This window comes from Scomber scombrus, chromosome 23 (assembly GCF_963691925.1).
Source record: "Scomber scombrus chromosome 23, fScoSco1.1, whole genome shotgun sequence".
In the NCBI taxonomy this organism is placed as follows: domain Eukaryota; kingdom Metazoa; phylum Chordata; class Actinopteri; order Scombriformes; family Scombridae; genus Scomber; species Scomber scombrus.
Window position 1 is genome coordinate 13,045,092 of NC_084992.1, and position 20,900 is coordinate 13,065,991.

Here is a 20,900-nt window from a genome sequence, read left to right on the forward strand (position 1 = left end):
TCGAGTGACCCACGGAGATTTTTGTCCTGCAAATATCTCTGGTGCCGGTAGATAAGGAGGCCACTGCACAGCCTGTCTGTAAAACAAGACAGTAAAAATGTCTGCAGGTGGTATTGCACTGGGGGATGAAATATTGGCTCGTGTTCGGCTCGGGCGTCTGCTGTGGCCTTGAGGTGTTTGCTTTTGCTTAAAGTGCACGACTGTTATATTTAAATCAACATTTAGCTCCAACTGGAACATCAAAGAGCAAGAGAGGGCAATTCCAAGTTGTTTCTCAATCTGGTGTGGCAAATTGAACCCACTATCAAACCTCTTCCTCCATCGACGTCCCTCAAAAATCAAATTTACATGGAACCCCGGCTTCCAGTGCTTGAAATTGCTTTCTGCACCGTGCCTAATCACTGAAAAGGGGATGATCCAACTGAGCGTCTGTGATTCGTGTGGGAGAGGGAATTTTGGATCAACTTTGCACTGGAGCTGTGTTGGTTAATCTACTAAACATCAAAGAGGAGAAAAGGAAGAGAGGAAGTGGAAGAGGGGAATTTATCGCGTGGGCTTGATTGGAAATCCAGCGGGGGGACTCTGGTCCCTCTGTAATCGTCTGTAATGTCCTATAGGGTTGTATGTAGCCTGCGAGGAGCCGAGAGGCAGCCTATTACCTATCTCCTGCCGATGGGAGGCCCTGATAGTGCGCTGCTGGAGGATGACAGGAAATGAGGAGGAGGAGGAGGAGGAGGAGGAGAGGAGCACTGGACAGGGAAAGTCTGTAATGTCTCTTGTAACCTTGTGTTTGTGTCTCGGCATCAAAGCATCGTCAATTCTGAGCTCAGATGGAAGTTGGCCTTTGTTGTTAATGAATTGATCATAACTTTCTCAACGCAGAGATCAATACCAGCTTGACGGCTGCTGTGGCAAGATCTTTCTCCAGGAGAGCTTTTCACATGAGTTTCAGTCGATGGTAATTATTCCTATAACATCAGCGCTGCAGAGTATTGACCAACGTGAAACTCAAAGTAAGTGAGAGGAGCAAAGGGAGCAACTTACCTTTCTGGACTGGATCTCGTTCACATAGAGAGGCAGGAGAAACTCGGAGATTCCCTCAAGGCGAATCCCGTCCTGGTTTAAATGAAGGTTTCCCATTCCATCCTGAAACATGATCAAGGGTGCATCAGTGACATTGAGATGTGGAGTGCTGATGTACAAAAGTTTAATACCATCCTTGACAACATTACTGATTTAACTCAAAAGCTTTATAGCTTCCCAAGAGCATAACAAAATGTAATCCTGCTGTCTCTGGACTGCATTAGGGCAGAGCGGGAGCTGCTGCACGCCAGTAGGGCCCGTGGACAGGCGGCGCTGAGTGACAGCGCAGAAGTAGGACATGACATCGAGGTGACAATGGCACAGACATTCAGCGGTGCCGGGGTGACAGGCTGCTCGCAGCGGGAGGCCGACTGAGGGAGAGCGCAGCTAATGTGGCAGCTGTGGATGTGAATGTTGAGAGACTCATGAAAATGATTCGAGGATGAAAGTATCAGAAAGATGTTCATGTAGATTCATATGGGATTTCTTTGTGCTGCTGTCTCTATCATCATCATTATCATTTTTATTCATATTAACAACATTATTAGAGGTAATACTAGTAATACTTGTATTGTTAGTATCAGTAATAGTAGTGGTTATATTTTAAGTAGCAGTACTTGCATTGTTAGTACCTGTAGTAGTAGTCAGTATTAATAGTAGTACTACTCATAGTAGTAGTATTTGTATTGTTAGTAGTTGTTATAGTAGGTATTGTACTGTTTTTATCTGTTGTTATCGGATTGTTAGCAGTAATACTCAGTAAGTAGTACTCATAGTTAGTGGTAGTACTTGTATTGCTAGTATAGTGGGACTTGTATTGTTTGCATTAGTTGTAGCTGTGCATTCTTAGCAGTAGCACTCATTAGTACTAGTTTGTTAGTATTAAATGTACTCATATTGTCAGTACTGGTACTAGTTTGTTAGTATTAAATGTACTCATATTGTCAGTACTGGTACTAGTTTGTTAGTATTAAATGTACTCATATTGTCAGTACTGGTACTAGTTTGTTAGTATTAAATGTACTCATATTGACAGTACTGGTACTAGTTTGTTAGTATTAAATGTACTCATATTGTCAGTACTGGTACTAGTTTGTTAGCATTAAATGTACTCATATTGTCAGTACTGGTACTAGTTTGTTAGTATTAAATGTACTCATATTGACAGTACTGGTACTAGTTTGTTAGTATTAAATGTACTCATATTGTCAGTACTGGTACTAGTTTGTTAGTATTAAATGTACTCATATTGTCAGTACCGGTACTAGTTTGTTAGTATTAAATGTACTCATATTGACAGTACTGGTACTAGTTTGTTAGTATTAAATGTACTCATATTGACAGTACTGGTACTAGTTTGTTAGTATTAAATGTACTCATATTGACAGTACTGGTACTAGTTTGTTAGCATTAAATGTACTCATATTGTCAGTACTGGTACTAGTTTGTTAGTATTAAATGTACTCATATTGACAGTACTGGTACTAGTTTGTTAGTATTAAATGTACTCATATTGTCAGTACTGGTACTAGTTTGTTAGTATTAAATGTACTCATATTGTCAGTACTGGTACTAGTTTGTTAGTATTAAATGTACTCATATTGTCAGTACCGGTACTAGTTTGTTAGTATTAAATGTACTCATATTGACAGTACTGGTACTAGTTTGTTAGTATTAAATGTACTCATATTGACAGTACTGGTACTAGTTTGTTAGTATTAAATGTACTCATATTGTCAGTACTGGTACTAGTTTGTTAGTATTAAATGTACTCATAATGACAGTACTGGTACTAGTTTGTTAGTAGTAGCACTTGTATTGTTAGTATTAGTAGTACTTTTATTGTTAGTAGTGTTGTAGAAGGACTTGTACCGTTCGTATTAGTTGCACTTGTACTGTTGGTATAATTTGTACTTGTATTGTTAGAGGTAGTACTCAGTTAGTAGTAGTACTTGTAATGTTAGTAGTTGTTGTTGTAGGACTTATAGCATCAGAATTAGTTGCACTCATATTGATAGCATTACTCAGCAGTAGTACTTGTTTTGTTAGCAGAAGTTGTCCTCATAATGTCAGTAGTAGTATACGTATTGTATTGTCATAGTAGTATTACTTGTAGCAGTAACAGTAGTTTTACATACATGCAGTATTTGTTATACGTATTGAAACATTGGTAGTTTCTATATGTGTAGTAGCACTAGTAGAAACTGTAGATATTGTAATATATTATAAATGGTGTAATATTTTATTCTTTTGTTTTTAAGGCTCTCAGTGTGCTTTAAAATCGAGATAAAACAGCATAAGAACAAATTCAAACTGCACTCAACTAGACGTGATCTCTTTTCAACTCTTTCAACAGTTATTTAAAGATGGAGTCTGAGTCTGGACTAAAATTAAGTCTCAACTCTTGACTGTACCTCCCACACCGAGCCCGAGTCTTGAACACATCATTATGCACCCTTCACTACCTCTAAAGCCATTTCAAACCCTGCACACTCGCAGGTGTTGTCGGTTAATGTGGCTGATTAAACCTTTGTTCGGGTTGAAGGTGGGTGGAGCTGCGGTATGCTAGGAAACATGTGAGGTCACCAACGAATATAAAAAGGTGCCAATTATAAAGATGTAACTTGTTCCACTCTTGCAGGTGGTGCAATAAAGCTTAACAGGAGGGTGAAGAAGATGTCAGTCAAGCTCAGTCTGTGCACACCCACACAGTCTTGGGAAACAGTCAGAATTAGTACATTTTATCAACTGGGAATGCGTCACATTCAGGAAATGTAAAATCACAAATACTGTATAAAATGAAGCATGACTGGACAACTGTGTGGCATATTTATTCAGGACCTGATTTTGTAGGTAGATAATTCAGCAGAAATTGGACAGGATGATAAGTCTTGCCATACCACAATGAGCAAAGTGAAGGTTGAGGGCAGCTTTGTGAGGTTATGTGTGTACAAATGGGCCCCGAGGGTCTTGTTGGAGGAGTCTACCGGTGGAGGTAGTGAATTATAGAGGCGGTACAGCCAAAGATGGGCTCCATCATAGATGGACTGGGGACAGACAGGAGGACAAAGTCAGAGAGTTGGAGGAGGAAGAAGAGGAGGAGGAGGGGGGTGGGGCAGTACTTTTTGTATGTCAGCAGCAAGACTTTAAAGTTACTCCAGTGCTGAGATGGAGGTGAGGAGGTGGGCGTGAAGAGTCAGGCAGGCAGGTACATGCTGCAGTCAGTCAGACGAGTAGGTGGGAGTTCCAACAGTCCGATCGTGACACGCTGAAGGCCTGGATGAGGCATCAGTGTGCGAGAGGATTGGACAGATGCAGGCAGCCCAGTGGAAAAACAAAAAAAAACTGGCAGGTTTTGTTCTCCAGGCTTTTAAAATAAAAAAGGCAGAGCTGAAGAGGACAAACAAGGTTATCACGGCATCCTCGATAAGCACGCACGAGTTGTGGATTGTTTGAATGACGTGTATCCGCCTCGTCACAGTCGAGCTTTAAAAAGCTACTGCGTGCTAACACTTTGATCCAGAGCAGAGGACGAGGTGTCAGCGACGGTGCATGTAGAGATCAAGTTTAATATGTCACCCAGACAAAAAGGAGAACTAAAAAGAAATGAAAACAACCCACCTGGCTTATCTTTAGACCGGTGGAGTTAAGCATCTAGGTGTGCTTGTGAAATATATTCTGTTCACAATGGAAGGGCAATAAGAAATTTTTTTTTTCTACAATTTGAGCAATGTTTGTGTGTGCTTTGAATGCTGCCTCCGCTGAATTAAGAGTGGAGGCAGGCATGAAAAGCACAACATTTATAAAATGCTGCCAAAGAGATTAAGCGGTCACTGTTACTTTGTTGTCCTCTACGCAGGATATCTCAAACTCCTAGGAACACATTTCGTCTAACCTTGGAGGACATAAAAATCTGTTTGTTTGTGATGTTTATATGGGGTTTCAAACTCAAGCAAGATTTGTTTTTTTTTGCCATGAACATGAAAACAAGACTTGAGCAAAGGAGAACCCTATCGATCGTACATGTGAAGCTCAATTTACTAGTGATGTTGACTAGTACCCAGCCTGTAAAAACTGTTTTATTATGTTTTCTGTCAAACTGGAGCTGCTTTCTAAAGTATGATGAAATAACCCTGGAGACTTCAGATTGGTAGTAGATGGTGTATGTTTTCAACCTGGAGGCGAATTTGAAATTATGTTGCAATTTACCAGGCAGAGAGTCTAACAACAATTTGACAATCTATGTTTCCTGGCAGCTTTTTTTTAAGATGTCGTCCCATTTGTGGGATAATGGTCAGACCTTTTATTGGTTCACTGCCCACTGACAATAAATCAGAAATTTTTACTTTATACAGGACCAGAAGTTCAGATTAACTTTTAAAAGTCTTTGGCTGTGGCAGTAATCTAGAGAACTTCTCTCCAATAGCCTTCAAGTTTCCAAAAAATGGTTGTCAGTTACAAATAAACCCAGAAGGGCAAACAGCAGCTCAGATCGTACAGTACTGTTGTTCCAGTAGAAGGGGGTATAGGTTGGCACATGTTTTCTTATTGAGCTGCCCATGTTCTGAGAGATGGGGAGCAGTGGAGTACATTTTGTGGAGCAACACCAACAGCACTGATAAGGTCTTTTGCTCGTGACACAGATTGATGGGAGGCGAAGAAGTAGAGGAGTGATAGCCAATAGCCAGGGGACGCATCCGTCACAGGGGGGGGATGCTGCCATCAGGGGTTTGTTGACAAAATGGTAAATTGTGTGCATCGTCCCTGAAAATGTCACAGGGACTCGCGGCAGTCTGTGTGTTTGGTTTTTGCTGGAGATGAACACATCCTGTGTCAGCCGCTGCTGCTGCCAAGTCTTTTCTAATTCTTCATCAAATTCAGATGAGCGAAAGCACACAATATAAGAGATGGCGTTTGTATGGTGAATAAAAGTCTTCACACCAGTGTTTATATTAGGATTAGTATTGAAAGTCAACACTAAGAAGAACGATAGAAAAGAAAGAAGTTCTATACATACAACTGAAAACTGTGAAATTAGATTTAGCAGGTGAACTCAAACTTCTTTCAGATAGTAAAGTAGTCAAATGCACATTAACACTATCATTATTTGTGTTCCATCTTGGACATACATGTTACACTGTTATAAGAACACAGTAAAAATGTAATTTGGTATCAAGTCTTGTTACGCACTGGATGGAAAGTACTTACTGTTTGTTGTTCTGACCTAAAATAACACATTTCTAAGCTTTTTGTTGATAACTTGAATTAAACTTGTGTAACTTTATAGGGCTAGTGATAAGCTATATATAGTCTGTGAGAGTTTAATAGGATTAAACAAAGAGATCACAATATTCCTCAACTAAAGACTCAGTATTTCTGTATTTCACTTTTCTTTAAGTCATGCTGCTTCAGCTAACATTCCAATTCTTCTTCTTCTATTTATAGTACTGAACTTATATTAGCTTTTTTTCTAATTAAAAACACACCACCTCTTTTATTCCAGTGAACTCATCTTTAAATGATTGGCTGATTATTCACAGTAAATAAGTCAACCATAATTTTGACAGTTTATACATTTTTAAGTCCTTTCTCAATTCTGTTTAATTGAAAATAATAATAATAATAAAAATATCTATGGCTTTTAGATGGTTGGTTGAACAAAAACAGTCTTCCACCAACTGTTGTCTCAAATGAATTCATAACACAGCAGCCAAACACACATTCACTATATTTATCATGATGTTAACTGTCTCCACAGTTAAATTCCAGATTCATAACTGTCTGCTCACTCTACTCAACTTTATTAACTCGGAGGATGCGCCGCTGTACTCACCACTGAGAAATTCATGACCTTTATGATCCAGACAGTGAGAGCCATGTTAACTATCATGGTGACCAGCAGCAGCAGCAGGAAGAAATAGAGGCATCGTTTCCTCCAGCCGTACAGACCCACCGGGTAGACGGCATCGCAGCCTGGTCGCTGGAGGTGCAGCGACTGGGACGCGAGAATAAACTGCTGCTGGGTAATCTGAAAAACACACACACACACACACACACAAACACACACACAGACACAGGAGTAGTTATTAACTTGAAAAAAAGCACCACTAACAATGACTCTGGGCAGAGGCGTGACCGTATTATCTTACAATTTTTTGAAAAGCGGTGCTACTAAATATGAGTGTAAGCTGATTATTACACAAGCTAAAAACAATCATGCTTGGTAATTAAATGCAGTGAGAAGGGGCTACTTCAATCTGTAATACACTGTGAACCCACTTTTAACATTTTTAAAATCAGAGTTGCAGAATTATTCAGAGGAAATTACTATTTTTCATTGTTTACAACTTTTGTAATGACATACCTGGGTACACCGGCCCCTACATACTTCTAGAAATTGAACTGGTAGCAAAGTAATCCATCAAGCTCTGTGCCTAAAAGACAAGGTCATCTGGGTGACTTTATTTTATTAAGAGATACCAGATCAGAAGGCCCATTCTGGAAAAAAGAAAGCGGTGTGTTTCATTCCAGTATTGGAATAGGAGATCATCAGTCAAGATTCAGTCGGGATTCATCGATTACAAGTTAGCTGTGGGAATAACTGGCCTGGGAGTGGAAAAGCCATTCTTTGTCAAAGTAATAAACAGAAATATGAGGCTAAATCTAGTTACTAGGGTGATTAATTTAACTTAAAATCCTGGAAGGAAAGCTCCTTGACATTTCTGCTTATATCAGTTCTTTATAATTAAGATCATGTATGGATTTATGAATTTAATAAACACATCAGCTTTGTTTCTCCCCTTGCCAATCATTTAGACATTTTGTCAAACTGGGTCCCTGCCTTTGTTTGCAATAATTAAGAGTTCTCACATTTAGGAATCGATAAACAGAACCGAAATCAGCATTTTTGAATGGGAACCCAGTTCTTACCATTTTGGATTTGTTTGTGGCAGCATCCTGCTGCTGACCAGTTTACTGCTTCCTTTGGGGCTGATATCTTTATAATGTTACTGCCCATCAATGTTTCACAGGAAAATATTTCACATGCTACGCACACAACACAGTCTTTATGGAGTTACATCCAGCAGAACATAATAAAACTCATGGAGACAGTTGCCATGGGTGAGCTTTAAAACCAAGGCAACCCACTAATGTTTTTTTTTTTTTTTTGGTAACTGAAAGGCATCTCTAAAGCACATAAGAAATGTCCACATCATGAAGAAAAGACAGACATTTTTTCTTTCACTCAGTACTAATAAAAGTTGGAGGTGGATTATAAAACAAAGGGCCAATTTGGTGCCAGAAAAATGTTCTCCAACCTGACTGAGTGACTAAGTGCCTGCCAGCTTCCAAGAACCTGCTACATGTGAGCTCTGATCTGAGATCAGAGAGGATGATGTCTGTCAAGTGCGGTTGTCCAGGCGAGGGCGAGCAGTTGCTGTTCTCCACCCAATCGTGTCTGCCGGCTGACAGTGTGAAACTCCCCATCACGGGGTGCAAGGCTGGCTGAGCTCTGAACTGTTCTGCTCAGCTGTTGTCAGGATGAATTCATAGCGAGGCGGCCTGCCTTACCACTCTCCTGCATAGATAATGAATAAAGCAAAGCACCTGGCCGTGCAAACCAAGATAAAATGCCCAGCAGCTGCAGAATGTTTTATGGTATCCACTATCCACCTATTATCAGATTTAAAAGAGTCTCATACTTTCAGAGGAGTAACTTTTAATTTATTGTACCTGTGCAGAATGCTTTAATTGCATGACACATATATCCATAATTGACACACCTGTGCACAGTCCTTTCCAGAGGGACTCCAGTGAGTATAATGCATGCATATGTCAAGTCAGGATCCATGCTCCACAAGCTTTCTTCATACTCAGCATGTCATTAGCATAGGACACTGATGGCAGATATCATTAGACTGTATGTGTTCCTGACAGGCTCTCATTAACTGCAGCACATGAAGCAAAGACTCGTCAGCTCACCAAGCTCATGACTTTTCCATAAGGGAACTTAATAACTCGACCAAGCTTAAATAATGAAAGAAACTACAGTTGCTTACAGAGGGAACAACGCTACACATTATATCTGTTTAAACAGCCAGGACACAGAATCACAACAAGTTGTTCCAAACATTAATTAAAAATCATTATTTAATAAAAAAAACAACATTATGATAATGTAATAATTCGTTGCACCTTTGGATTTACATTGCCAGCTACAAGTAAGAAGTATTTTCTTTAGTTTCTTTTAGTTAAAAAATGACAATCACGACTTCCTGGAGCCCAAGGTGACAAACTTCAAATGTCTTGTTTTCTCTGACTAAAAGTCAAAGCTCAAAGTTATTGAGTTTACTCTGATACAGACAAACAGAAGCTGCAAATCCTCCCATTTGAGAAGCTAGAATATGAGAGTGTCGAGCACTGAAAAGATTAAACAACTATCAAAAACAGTTGGCAATTATTCTTCTGTCCATCGACTAATAAATTAAATCAATAATAGTAACCAACAACATTTCTAAAAGAAAAAAATTTCAATTGCACAAATTTGTATTAAAAAGGCATTTTTACTGGCTTAGATTTCAGTTGCCTAAATTTACAAAACCACCAAAATGTAATATTTGTTCCATTTCCTGAAGCCTCCAAATCCTTTCTGTAGCTCCCATCATGCACAGTGTTCCTTGGAGGAGCATGTATGAGTGGAAAATCTTTAAACCTGAACTATCATAATGCAGGGTGGCGCTCTTCAAACGTGGCATCTAACAAGAGTCCTTCCACAGGTTTTTACCACTGCCACACAACCGAGTCCACTCCTTAAGTGACTGTTTTCCTCGGACGAGCAGTTAGGGTCACATCTGCCGGCGGTGGCAGATGTCTCGCAAATGGATGTTGCGACTTTGCGGCAAATACAAATGACCCATATCTCTGGCCTAGAAATGTCAGCGATTCCAATTTAACCAGTGATACAGCTGAGGGGCGAAGGCATTATGAGAGGTGCTTACACAAAGGCCGAACATAAAGTCTCAGTGCAGGGTCACAGAAGTTTCACTACTTTCCACAGTGTTGGAAGAAGTCGTCTTACACAGTAAAACCAATGACCGAGTTACTACTGAGCACTCAAGATGCAATACTTCTTACATCATTACACTTAACTACACTCTGAGAGACACCTAACTTAAACAGACCATTGTGTCAGTTTATTAGCATAAAACCAAGACAAAAAAAACCAATCTTTTAGCTTACAGAAATACTCCTGCTGGACAAATGTAGTCTGTTTTAATTCCCCTGTTGCTAGGGGAAACGTCAGCACTTGTAATTTCTATGGCAACCCCGCTGTTCCCAACGCAAGTGGATCCTGTGATTTCTTTGCAAGAGTTTCAATGCATATATTACCCTGGTCGAGTCACGCATCCTAAAGCTCGCTTATTCACAGAGCAAATGGAGGAGTGCATAGTAGCTGGCGTTTTGTCAATCTGTCGTTTCAGCATGCCGGTCACAGCTGACTCTCACGAACGCGCTGGCTGTTTAGACTGATGGCAGTGTCCGACTGCGGCGGGTCTGAGAAACAACTTTGACTTTTAAGAAACACAATATTGATTGCTAAAGAAGCTGTGCAGGCATGTCACACTATGTTGGGTCCCAATTTATCAGTTTAGGTCTGACAGTTACAGCTTTATATGCAAACACATTAGGAGACAATGGAGTTGCTGAAAGAGGCTGAATAATTACGTGTCCACAAGTCAGGTAGAACAATTTCAACCTGTACAATTAATAATTTTGCGCTTCTTTGGTGACACTCCTGATAATCATTAGAAAATAAGAGTAGTGGTTAATTAAAAGGTCACTGCAGGAGCAGATGGTTGCTTAACGTTGTATGATACAACTGTCTAAGACTGTACAACAAATCCAATTAATTCCTACTTAAATTCACTCATGTCACAATTTTCAATAAATCACCCGAATCCCATGTAATTAAACTGAAAGCTACAGCTCCATTAACGAATGACCTCTTACTAGAGATTCAACCAACCAATAACAATCAAAATCCTCTTTAGAATTGTTAAATCTTCAATAACATTGGATCAAACTGTATTTAATTTGGACAGATGAGAAACCAGCCAACATTAGAAAGGAAATATCAAGCAGTGATTTATTACAAAAAACATTACACCCTGTAAGTGACATGTGTGGGTGGGACCTCGCAAGATGAGACTAAGGGGTCACCACATGAATGATAATAAAAAGCTAAATTCTGCATTTCTCTTCTGTTGTTGTTTTTTTTCCCTCAGGCAAATGGGTACCTTTTCACATCTCTAAAAGTTTACTCAAGATGAAGAGAGAAAAAGAGAAAGTTATTTGTTTTGTTTGTTTCTACTGTAGTTGCGTTCCCTCTTTTAAAATAATTCATCATCATTTCGAAGTTTGTCATTTTTGAGAGAATGAAGCTGCTGTGAAAAGTAAAATGCACTCATATCCTTAATGGGGAAACTATATTAATGAATATATCAATGCATCTGATACTAAAAGATAGATGTTGCAGCTCTAGCTTCATTACTGTAAATGATACTGTCGACCACATAAAACCATGTCAACAAGCGTACAAACAGAAACATTCAGGCCCAAAAAACAGTCAAGTAGCACTTTGTGGAAGAGACATTTTCTCTATACTCAGAATAATTGTCGGACTGGAAAATGTACTCTGATCCCCACTGTTTGAGAATCCTCATCCAAACAGGCCTGTTTGGGCACAATTATTCAGATTTATCTGCGTTGAAATGATCAAAACATGTTCTAGTGCACTCAAGACAAATGTCAACAGATTATCATGAGCAGATGGATCAACTCCAAAGCCACGGATGGTTTACCACCTACAACCCAAGTCGTGATTACATACAGTTTCTATTCATAGAAGCCAAACACCTACACAGTAACTTGCTTCTCTAAAAGGTACAATAAAAACACTGATCTCTGTAGATCACGCACTGCGCTGGGAAAGTCCTTGTGGATTTGCTGTACGGCCATATTTGTTTGCACATGATATTCCATCAACCCTTTTTAAGCTTGTGCTATGATCTGACTGTGTCACTTTCTTTTCTGCTTGGGGGTGGTTGGCCAAGAAAAGGAGTCCTAAAAGCATTGACGACAGACATTACAGCTGGATAAAGCCAAAGCAAGCAATTACCCAGCAGTCCCTACCCAGTGCCAGTGTGCCTCATCTTCACCAATTAGCGTTGAGGGTGATCTTCTACATGCTGTTTTGATCAAACAGTGACATGCTGCAGAGGCAGCAAAATGCAGCTGGGAAGCCCCTAATGAAAGAAAATGAGATGTTATTAATGCCTGATAATGTTAATCAGTAAATCGGCTTGCGCTCTCTAGCTCAGCAGTGCCACAGGAGTCCCACAGGGCTGCCACGGCAGGAGGTAAGAAAACATTTGAGATACACTAATGACTGAAAAAGCCTGCATTCATCAGGCCTGCGTATGAACCGCACAATCGCTGCAGCAGCAACGAGGAAAACCAATAGACACAATCATGGCACATGTCTGACATAAGGTGTTAAAGCACCTCTTTAATGTGGTTCTGTGGGCTTTTCAGTTTGACAGTAAACCCAATCAAAGAGACGGAGACTTTTCAAATGTGCAACTCAATGCATTGATGTAACCGTTCCACATTTTTCTTGATGTGACAATCAAGCATGTAAGTGAGGGTGCTGCTGTCAATAGTTTCTCCTTCCAAGATGTGAAATCCAATTTTTGTGGCTCGATCATCTCTGGGGGAGTTACAATAGAGCTCATCAATGCCCTCCTCTTTTTGCAGAGTGGTTGCCCTTTCTTGATGGATGGATGGATGGTGGTGCAACAAGCTAACACTACTGTAAGCGCGGCAGCAGCGGGGATCAAAAGATCTCCAATATGTCCGACACAACGGAGGGTCGCAGCTGTTCAATCAGAGCACACAGCCGACAAGACTGAACATCACAGACTGTTTGAAGAGGTTTTTTCAGAGAGAATTTCCTTTCGCGGCTCTGCTTTTGATGACACTTTGATGAAAAATATTTGTACAGAGCTACACAAAAGTGTGCAACAAGCCAACCTTATCGGCATGCTGCAACTCTGACCTTTTGCATCATCCAGTAATGTGGAGAGCTGGTCTCGAAATGTTTGCAGCTCTTTCAGTTGCTGCCTGAAGGCTAGGGCAGGAGGAAAGTAGACGACAAATTGCTGATGTAAACAGACAGACACTTCTCCACAGTACACTAGCTTTCCTTTGCTAATCCCTAGTAAATCCTTGGAGAGCCAACAGGGCCATTTTGGACAGCACCCCATAGGCGTCATTTGCATTCATCAGCCGATGGAGCGAGCAGAGGAAGTGCCAGACTGCACACAGCATTATCAACAAAAATAATGTCTCAAAGCATCTTAGACAAAGCCTCTGTTTCAATTAGAGGAGAGAGTGGATTCGTACACTCCCTAGAATTCAAAAAAGTCCAATTAAACGTGACAAATGAGCTGAAGGACAAAACTTGCAGGCTTGTCCCTCCTGAGTGGGAAGTGCTGGATCAGTTCAGAGCCAGTGTGAGCAGGGGTGATTTCTTCACTGATAAGCGTGACCCAACCACTAAGCCCAGAGTTGTGTGTGTATGTGTGCGAGTGTGTGTGTATGGATGCCAATGGATGGACATGAGTGCACAGCCAAACAGCAGCTCTGCTGTGTGGGTTTTTCTGACACCAAGCTGCTTTTTTTGCACTGCAGCACGGAGACGCACACACTGTACCAAGAGGTTACTGCCTCCCCTGCTAGACTGGAATGATAATGAGAAACCATGCAGGCAGAATATTCATAGGCTGTCACATTACTGCGATTCTTCAAGAGGAAGAAGCATAGAATATTAGGTAATAGTGCAAGAGTGAGATATGTAAAGAACTCCAGGCAAGCTTTTCTAAAGGTATTTGAGCACTGGTCAGTGGTTATTAATCATCACATTCCTGCCTGGAGAGAGATGCAACCACTGCAAGCCTCATAGAGTGAGCAGACAGTTTACATTTATATTTAATCAGCTGAGATTTTCACTGAAACAATTGAAGCAGAGGGTGCACCTGTTGCAGAGAGGACTCATGAGAAAGCTCAGTTAAGACTACTTAATAAAACAACACCATTGCTAAATAAGTCATTCATAAACAGTTACTATATACTCATACATAATCCATGTATTCACGTAAAAGAAATCAAGGTTAAACCTCGCGTGCGTGTTGCATACTTAGTTTCCGTCCCACCTGTTAATTATTTATCCTAATTAAAGCCATTTCAACATGTTTGCGTGATTATACTTACCTTTAGCGTCTCTATGTCGAGAGTAGCCGACTGCTCCATGTTACAGTCTCATTTGTCACAGTTACATATTTCCACAAAGTTGATTTTTTCTTTTTTTTTTCTTTTTTCAGAAGCAAAGGCACGAGATTCAGTCCAGCCGTGCGAGCCAGGTGCACTTCTTCACGCGCATCCAGGAGAAACAATCACGTCCAATGTTTCTGTCCTTATATGATCATAATTATTATTATTATCAAGTACGCTCTTAACTGTGTAATAACTATGTTTTAAAGCGCATTCCGAAGCTGATGTTAAGACAGACTACAGTCTAATTAAGAAACGCGGGCTCACTTTTGTCTCAAGGAACCGAGACGAGTCGCTCTCCTTCAAAACTCAACCAGCGTCAAGTCACACGGATTGAGGTGCGACGCTTCCGGGAGAGTCTTTACAAAATGAAGGTGCATTGATATGAACGTGTTGTCCCCGCTGCAATATGTTGTTCATTATTTTTTTCTTATTGAGAACAAACACAAATTAGAAAATGATGAGAATTTTGCACTTCCATGTTGTTTTTATTGTATATAGTCTACAGTCCACACTGGGGCAAATATTAGGAACACTTTTCAATAATGTACTCCAGTACATCACCACCACCCATATCTAATACTGATACATAATCAGTGACGTGATTAACAAGTTATAGATATTGTGAAAGTAAAATTTGTGGCTATATGGATGTATTGGTTTGGCATCTTCTTAGGCTTTCTCGTCTCACAGGTTGCCGATCACCTGCTGTGCCCTTAGTCCAGCTTGACGTCCACTGCTACCAATAGTATTATTAGTCATATGTCCATTATTATTATTGTTGTTGCTGTGCATCTCTGTGTATCTTTCTTTCCTTGCCTCTTTCTCTCTCAACCCAACCGATCAAGGTAGATGGCTGCCTACTTAGAGTTCAGTTCTGTTTGAGGTTCCTTCCCGTTAAGGGGAGTTTTTCCTTACCGCTATCACCAAGTGTTTGCTCGAGAGGGAATTTTGGGCCTTTATTAATTAAAGAGTAGCGTCTAGACCTGCTCCATGTGAAAAGAACCCTGTGATAACCTCTGTTATCACTATATTAATAAAATTGACTTGACATTAGATAATAAAGTACTCAGTGAGTGTGTATTAAAAGAGATGACAGCACACTAAGCTCCACACATTTTATTAAATAGCACATTTTTAGACCACATTTGGTCTTTCTTAATGAAAGTTCAATCTGACAAAGGGTCAGATACAGCCATGTAAAGATTTCTCATCAACAAGTTACCTCAGTTCATCACAGTTGCTGAGCACTAGAAACAGATAAGAAAACACATCAACATTAGACTATAGACATATAGACTATACTTTTTGTAGTATGTCCCTAAAATGTTCCACTTTCTCAATAACCTGGCTTAAAGTGGACAGTTCAAAAGTAACGGCTACATAGAAATGGACATGTAGGAATATGTTTATTGACGGTTTTGGAACTTAGTGGTCAAATAAACATTGCAGTTTCAGTGGAATATGGCCTGGGGCAGAAATGCTCTACTGGGACTCCTCATTCCTCCCCTTATCTGCACAGATTGTTCAGTTTTTCTGTACTAGAACAGCACAGACCATATGTTTGCAATGTGCTAATTTGATTAAACACAAATTAACTTAAGAGTATGCAACATATAATCACCAAATTACAATAAATTAGATTTTGAAATAGAGCACTTCTTCAAGTCATGGCTGGAAAAGAAGGTCTTATCATGTCAGTTGACATTGTGCTTTAGTGAATGTTTCCAAATCATACTTTCAGTAGAATTAGCACAAACCAGTTTACACACAGTTGCTCTGGAAGTTTTCAGGACTCTGGACTTCTGGGGCTGTGGGGTAATTACCCACTTTGCCTCTGTGCCTGACGAAGAGACAATCTGGGCTTTTTAACATTGTACTCTTTCTGAATGCATTAAAGAAGAGTATTTTTAAAGGTGTTGTGTGAGGAACAAAGTATCTTCAGTCTCTGAGTGGTCTGATTTAAGTGCCACAAGTCAAGTATTATGAGACTCTTTATTTGGATTTAACCAATCAAAGACAATACATTTAAAAGCTAATACTGCGTTTCAAAGACTAATGAAAACTTGAAAATGAAAACCCTTTCTGCAGTGAGCTGGAATGGAAACTTGGGAGTTTTGAGATGATTTCCATACATTGGAAAGTGTAGCATGCATTTTATTCAGAAAACAGGAAATGTATCAATTTCCTGTTTTTTCATAGTGAACTACAATTGACTTGACAGAACTCAAATCCCACTTCACAGGCAATGAGGTTCATGCTCCATTCAGCTGCTGCAGGAGACACTATTAACCCCCATTAACACATCTGTCTCTCTGACTGACTCATACTGACTTCAATATTATGACACTATACAGGTTCATTTGAAAGTCATAAACAGATAATAATTGAATTGTATTTTTATAATTATGTAATTATAATTTAACATATGATAATATTGTAATTCATTATATATATATATTTAGAAGTTTCTAGAGGAATATTAAAACCTTATGCTGTTCCTCCAATGAGCACACACAGGAATCTGAACTGTTACCATTCATAGGCAGTTGTTGCACCCTGCAGGAGACACTGTGATACTGCAATAACAGTAAATTATGTGCAGTGTGTCAATGTTAAATTGTGAAATTACTGAATTCTTACATTTTTTACATAAAGGAGTTACATGAGAGGTAACAGGACATATATTTATTTTCTACAGACTACAACACAAACTGATATAATGTGAGTAGTCTGCTTTCCTGAAGTCTAAAGTCTCAAACAGCAAACAACATTTCCTTTTTTTTTCTTCGTTTTTTTCATATTTATGTCAATTTCTCATGAATTCTAAAAATATGCAACAAGATAGCCTACATATAAAATATACGTTGCAGTGTCATTAAAAATACAGTAGAGGGCAGCAAAGCTTCAAGGCTGATGTTTTCAGACAAACGCAATCAACCCTGAGCTTCAGCTCCTGATCCAGGACTAATAATCAACTGTAGACACATTCATCCATCGTTGCAAGGATGTCAGACGCTAACAAGCAGATCATGGCACAGAAAAGGTAGACATCATTTAATCAGCGTTACCACATTTATATTATGGATGATATTTTAACAGTTTTAGCCGGCATGGCCGTCGTTTCTTTCAATAATCTTACATAATCATTGATGGCGACACCCTAATAGCCATATTCTGTCTGATTACAGTAGCTACATCATTAATTTGAATGTTTTCTTTGTTCTTGCAGTGCTAAAATTGCAGCTGGAGCTGTTGTGTGCGTTGAGAGTGAAATAAGAGGAGATGTGACCATTGGTGAGAAATAAGGCATTTTATCCAGCTGCTGCATGCTCCAGTGAGATGAGGAACTGTACAAAATGTTAACTTATTATTATCATCATTATTATTATTTATGTATTTATTTTACAGGTGCTAGAACAGTTGTCCACCCAAAAGCACGAATCATAGCAGAGGCAGGGCCTATTGTCATTGGAGAAGGCAATCTGATAGAGGAGCAGGCGCTTATCATTAACAGGTAGAGTATGTTTTATAATATATAATATGTCCCTATTTGGTCATTACAGTTTCATCTTATCGGCAGAGGTTGAAGAAGTATTCAGATCCTTTAACTAAGTAAAAATACTAATAGATCAATGTAAACATGCTACTTAAGTAAAAGTACACAAGTATTATGAGCTTGATGTAGTTAAAGTATTACAGTAAAAGTAGTGGTTATGTCCCTCTGATTGATATATTATATGACATTACATTATTAATACTGAAGCATCTGTTTGTGAGCAGAGGTGGAGCTGGTTTACACTGCTTTATATACAGTTAGCTAGTTTAGTCCATTGGTTCCCAACCTAGGGGCCATGACCCTCCAAAAGGTCAGCAGATAAATGTGAGGGGTCGTGAGAAGTTTAACGGAAGAGGAAAGAAGAAAAAAAAAAGTTCTGATACAAAAATCTGTTTTCAGTTTCTCCCTAATCTTTGATTTGTGATGAAATATTGGATCATTTGTACATTTAATGAAATGAAACCATGTGAGAAGTTCAGTGGGAAAAATCACTATTTGCTGGAGCTGTTAACAACTCATAGACATCTGAAATGTGACCTCGACTACACACTGCTTTTTGTAAGACTTCAAACACCAAAAAGGTTGAAAACCACTGGTTTCATCTGTTATATTGTCCATTGTGTCAAATCTTCATCTGAAAAGTAACTAAAGCTGTCAATAAATGTGGTTGAGTGGAAGCATAAAGCAGCATCAAATGGAAATACCCAAGTAAAGTACAAGTACATCAAAATTGTAATTAAGTAATACATCATGAGTAAATGTACGTTGTTACTTTCCATCACAGCTTATTGATTTTGTTTTCTAGTTATCCAGAGAACATCATGCCAGACACAGAGGGAGTTGAGCCAAAGACGATGACTATCGGGACCAACAATGTGTTTGAAGTTGGATGTGGTATCCTTTACAGATACATGGAAGTTTGCTTTGGCTATTATTTGTTTGTAAATGTGAATTAATTGGTTGAAATCCTTAATAATTCTACCACAGTCTCTCAGGCTTTGAAAATTGGAGACAACAATGTGATTGAGTCCAAAGGTAAGCACTGTAATTATCTCATGGAGGGTGTGAAATTGATAAAATCTTCTGTCCCAACATATATCTTACATCATTTTTTGTCTTCATATCATGACATGATATAGCAAGGTATATAAATCTATATTATCTCACCGTGTATGTATCATCATTTCACCCAACCCTAATTCTTATATTCATATAACGTACTTTTTTCTTGTTGAATCAAAGCTGATCTTGGGAGAAATGTGATCCTGACCAGCGGCTGCATCGTAGGCGCGTGCTGCCAGGTCAACACGTGTGAGGTCGTGCCAGAGAACACAGTTGTGTATGGATCAAACTGTATCCGCCGTGTGCAGAGCGAAAAGCCACAGGTCAGTCAATTCTTGTCGATGCCCGCAAGACACAAAGTTTTGCCAGATCGTGTGCCAACATGTGTCTAACCAATGAGGGATTCTGTCTCGTAGCCTCAGACTCTGCAGCTCGACTTTCTCATGAAAATCCTTCCCAACTACCATCACCTTAAGAAGACGGCGAAGGGAAGCGTCACGCCCGTGAGAAACTAACACAGATCTGGATTCAGAGTAAAACCTGCAAACAAAAGCATCTGCACTCATACATCTGAAGCTCACACATTTCCTTCAACCTGTACTCATGTCTACTGTATGTTCACTAATGCCTAATGGATTACCTCTAGCACTGAAAATGACCATCAGACACACTACATTTCTTCCTGCATAACATATGTGACTATTCCTGATTTTGCACTTTTGCTTTAATTTCCGTAGCGTGAGTATTTATGATATATTTTGGTCCTGAAATGGTAAATTCCCTGTGCCATTTTTATGTTAATCAATGGTTTTCATCTATATTTATAATAGACTGCAATATAAAGAGATAATATAAAGACAAGAGATAATGATTCCAATAAAAAAAATGCATTTAAGCTTGTTGTCTTGTAATTTTCTGACCACAAGGAGGAACTCTTGAGCAACTATTTGAACAGCCTGGCTGCACTGAAGGCTTTTGTGTCATCAGGTGATTTAAAAAATATCCAATTAAAATAGTATTTATTAATAATACAGCTAAAAATATCTACATTACCATGTTTTTGTGCTTGAAATATGCAGAAAATACTGGGCTTAAAATAGTCCCTGCTTCCACTATAGTTCTGTATGACTGTAGCTATAAGCTGATTTAACATTCAGTAAGTGCAATTATTGTACAGAAGTCCTTCCTAAACAAAAGCTATGGGCGTGGTAGTCCCCATCTTGGATTCGGTGGGTTGCCAGTCCTGCGCCTTCCCACCAGGGGTTGCCAAATTGGTGCCATGGGTTCAGTGGGAATTCCACACAGAGCATGGTTTATTGTAATTGACATGGGTGTGGTTGCAACTTGCATTTCCTACTGCACGATGGGTCTGAATAATGCCCGGTGCCTTCTCCAACCCCACAACCAACCCCTACAACCGCGCCCCCCCCCCCCCCACCTTCTCCTTGTGTCTGTTCCACTGAGCCCCTTGGGTGGTGCTCCCATCTGCGCCGCAGCCTCACAGATCTGGGTGTGGATGGAAATGTGCGCGGTGGAGAATCGATAACGTATAACCACCTGACATAAAAGAGTTCAAATGGCACATTTCACAGTTGTCTCCTAGCTGTAAAACAAGCTCAAGCTCAAGCTCGTCAGAGTTTAAGGGGTTTTGTGTCGTGCTCGGTGGGCATGGCGCTCGCTGCACAGTGCAGCAGCTCCCTGTTGGAGGCCCACAGCTGGTGTCACACACTGCCAATACTCATTTGAACATGTCACGGTGGAGTCCCACGAGGAGTCCACATCAACTAGGGGCTAATTATTTCAG

At 39.7% G+C, this 20,900-nt stretch overlaps 2 protein-coding genes across 4 annotated transcripts in view; one reads left to right on the forward strand and one right to left on the reverse strand.

Annotated features, from left to right (window-relative positions):
* LOC134005860 (zeta-sarcoglycan-like) overlaps positions 1-14,454 on the reverse strand; it is a 35,850-nt gene extending 21,396 nt beyond the window's left edge. For 2 of the 3 annotated variants that reach the window (XM_062444880.1, XM_062444877.1), the window contains exons 1-3: positions 14,416-14,454; positions 6,917-7,111; positions 1,045-1,146 (exon numbers count right to left, since the gene is read on the reverse strand). In XM_062444880.1, coding sequence (XP_062300864.1) covers positions 1,045-1,146; positions 6,917-7,111; positions 14,416-14,454 — 336 coding nt within the window. The remainder of the gene's footprint in view (positions 1-1,044; positions 1,147-6,916; positions 7,112-14,415) is intronic. The other variant, XM_062444878.1, reaches the window with a different exon arrangement.
* Positions 14,455-17,483: 3,029 nt separating this feature from the next.
* On the forward strand, positions 17,484-19,824 carry LOC134005973 (dynactin subunit 6-like). The gene is made up of 7 exons (XM_062445020.1): positions 17,484-17,521; positions 17,708-17,772; positions 17,887-17,992; positions 18,840-18,928; positions 19,022-19,069; positions 19,277-19,419; positions 19,513-19,824. The coding sequence occupies exons 1-7, from the start codon at positions 17,484-17,486 to the stop codon at positions 19,609-19,611; spliced, it is 588 nt and encodes a 195-aa protein (XP_062301004.1). The 3' UTR covers positions 19,612-19,824.
* The last annotated feature ends 1,076 nt before the right edge of the window (positions 19,825-20,900 follow it).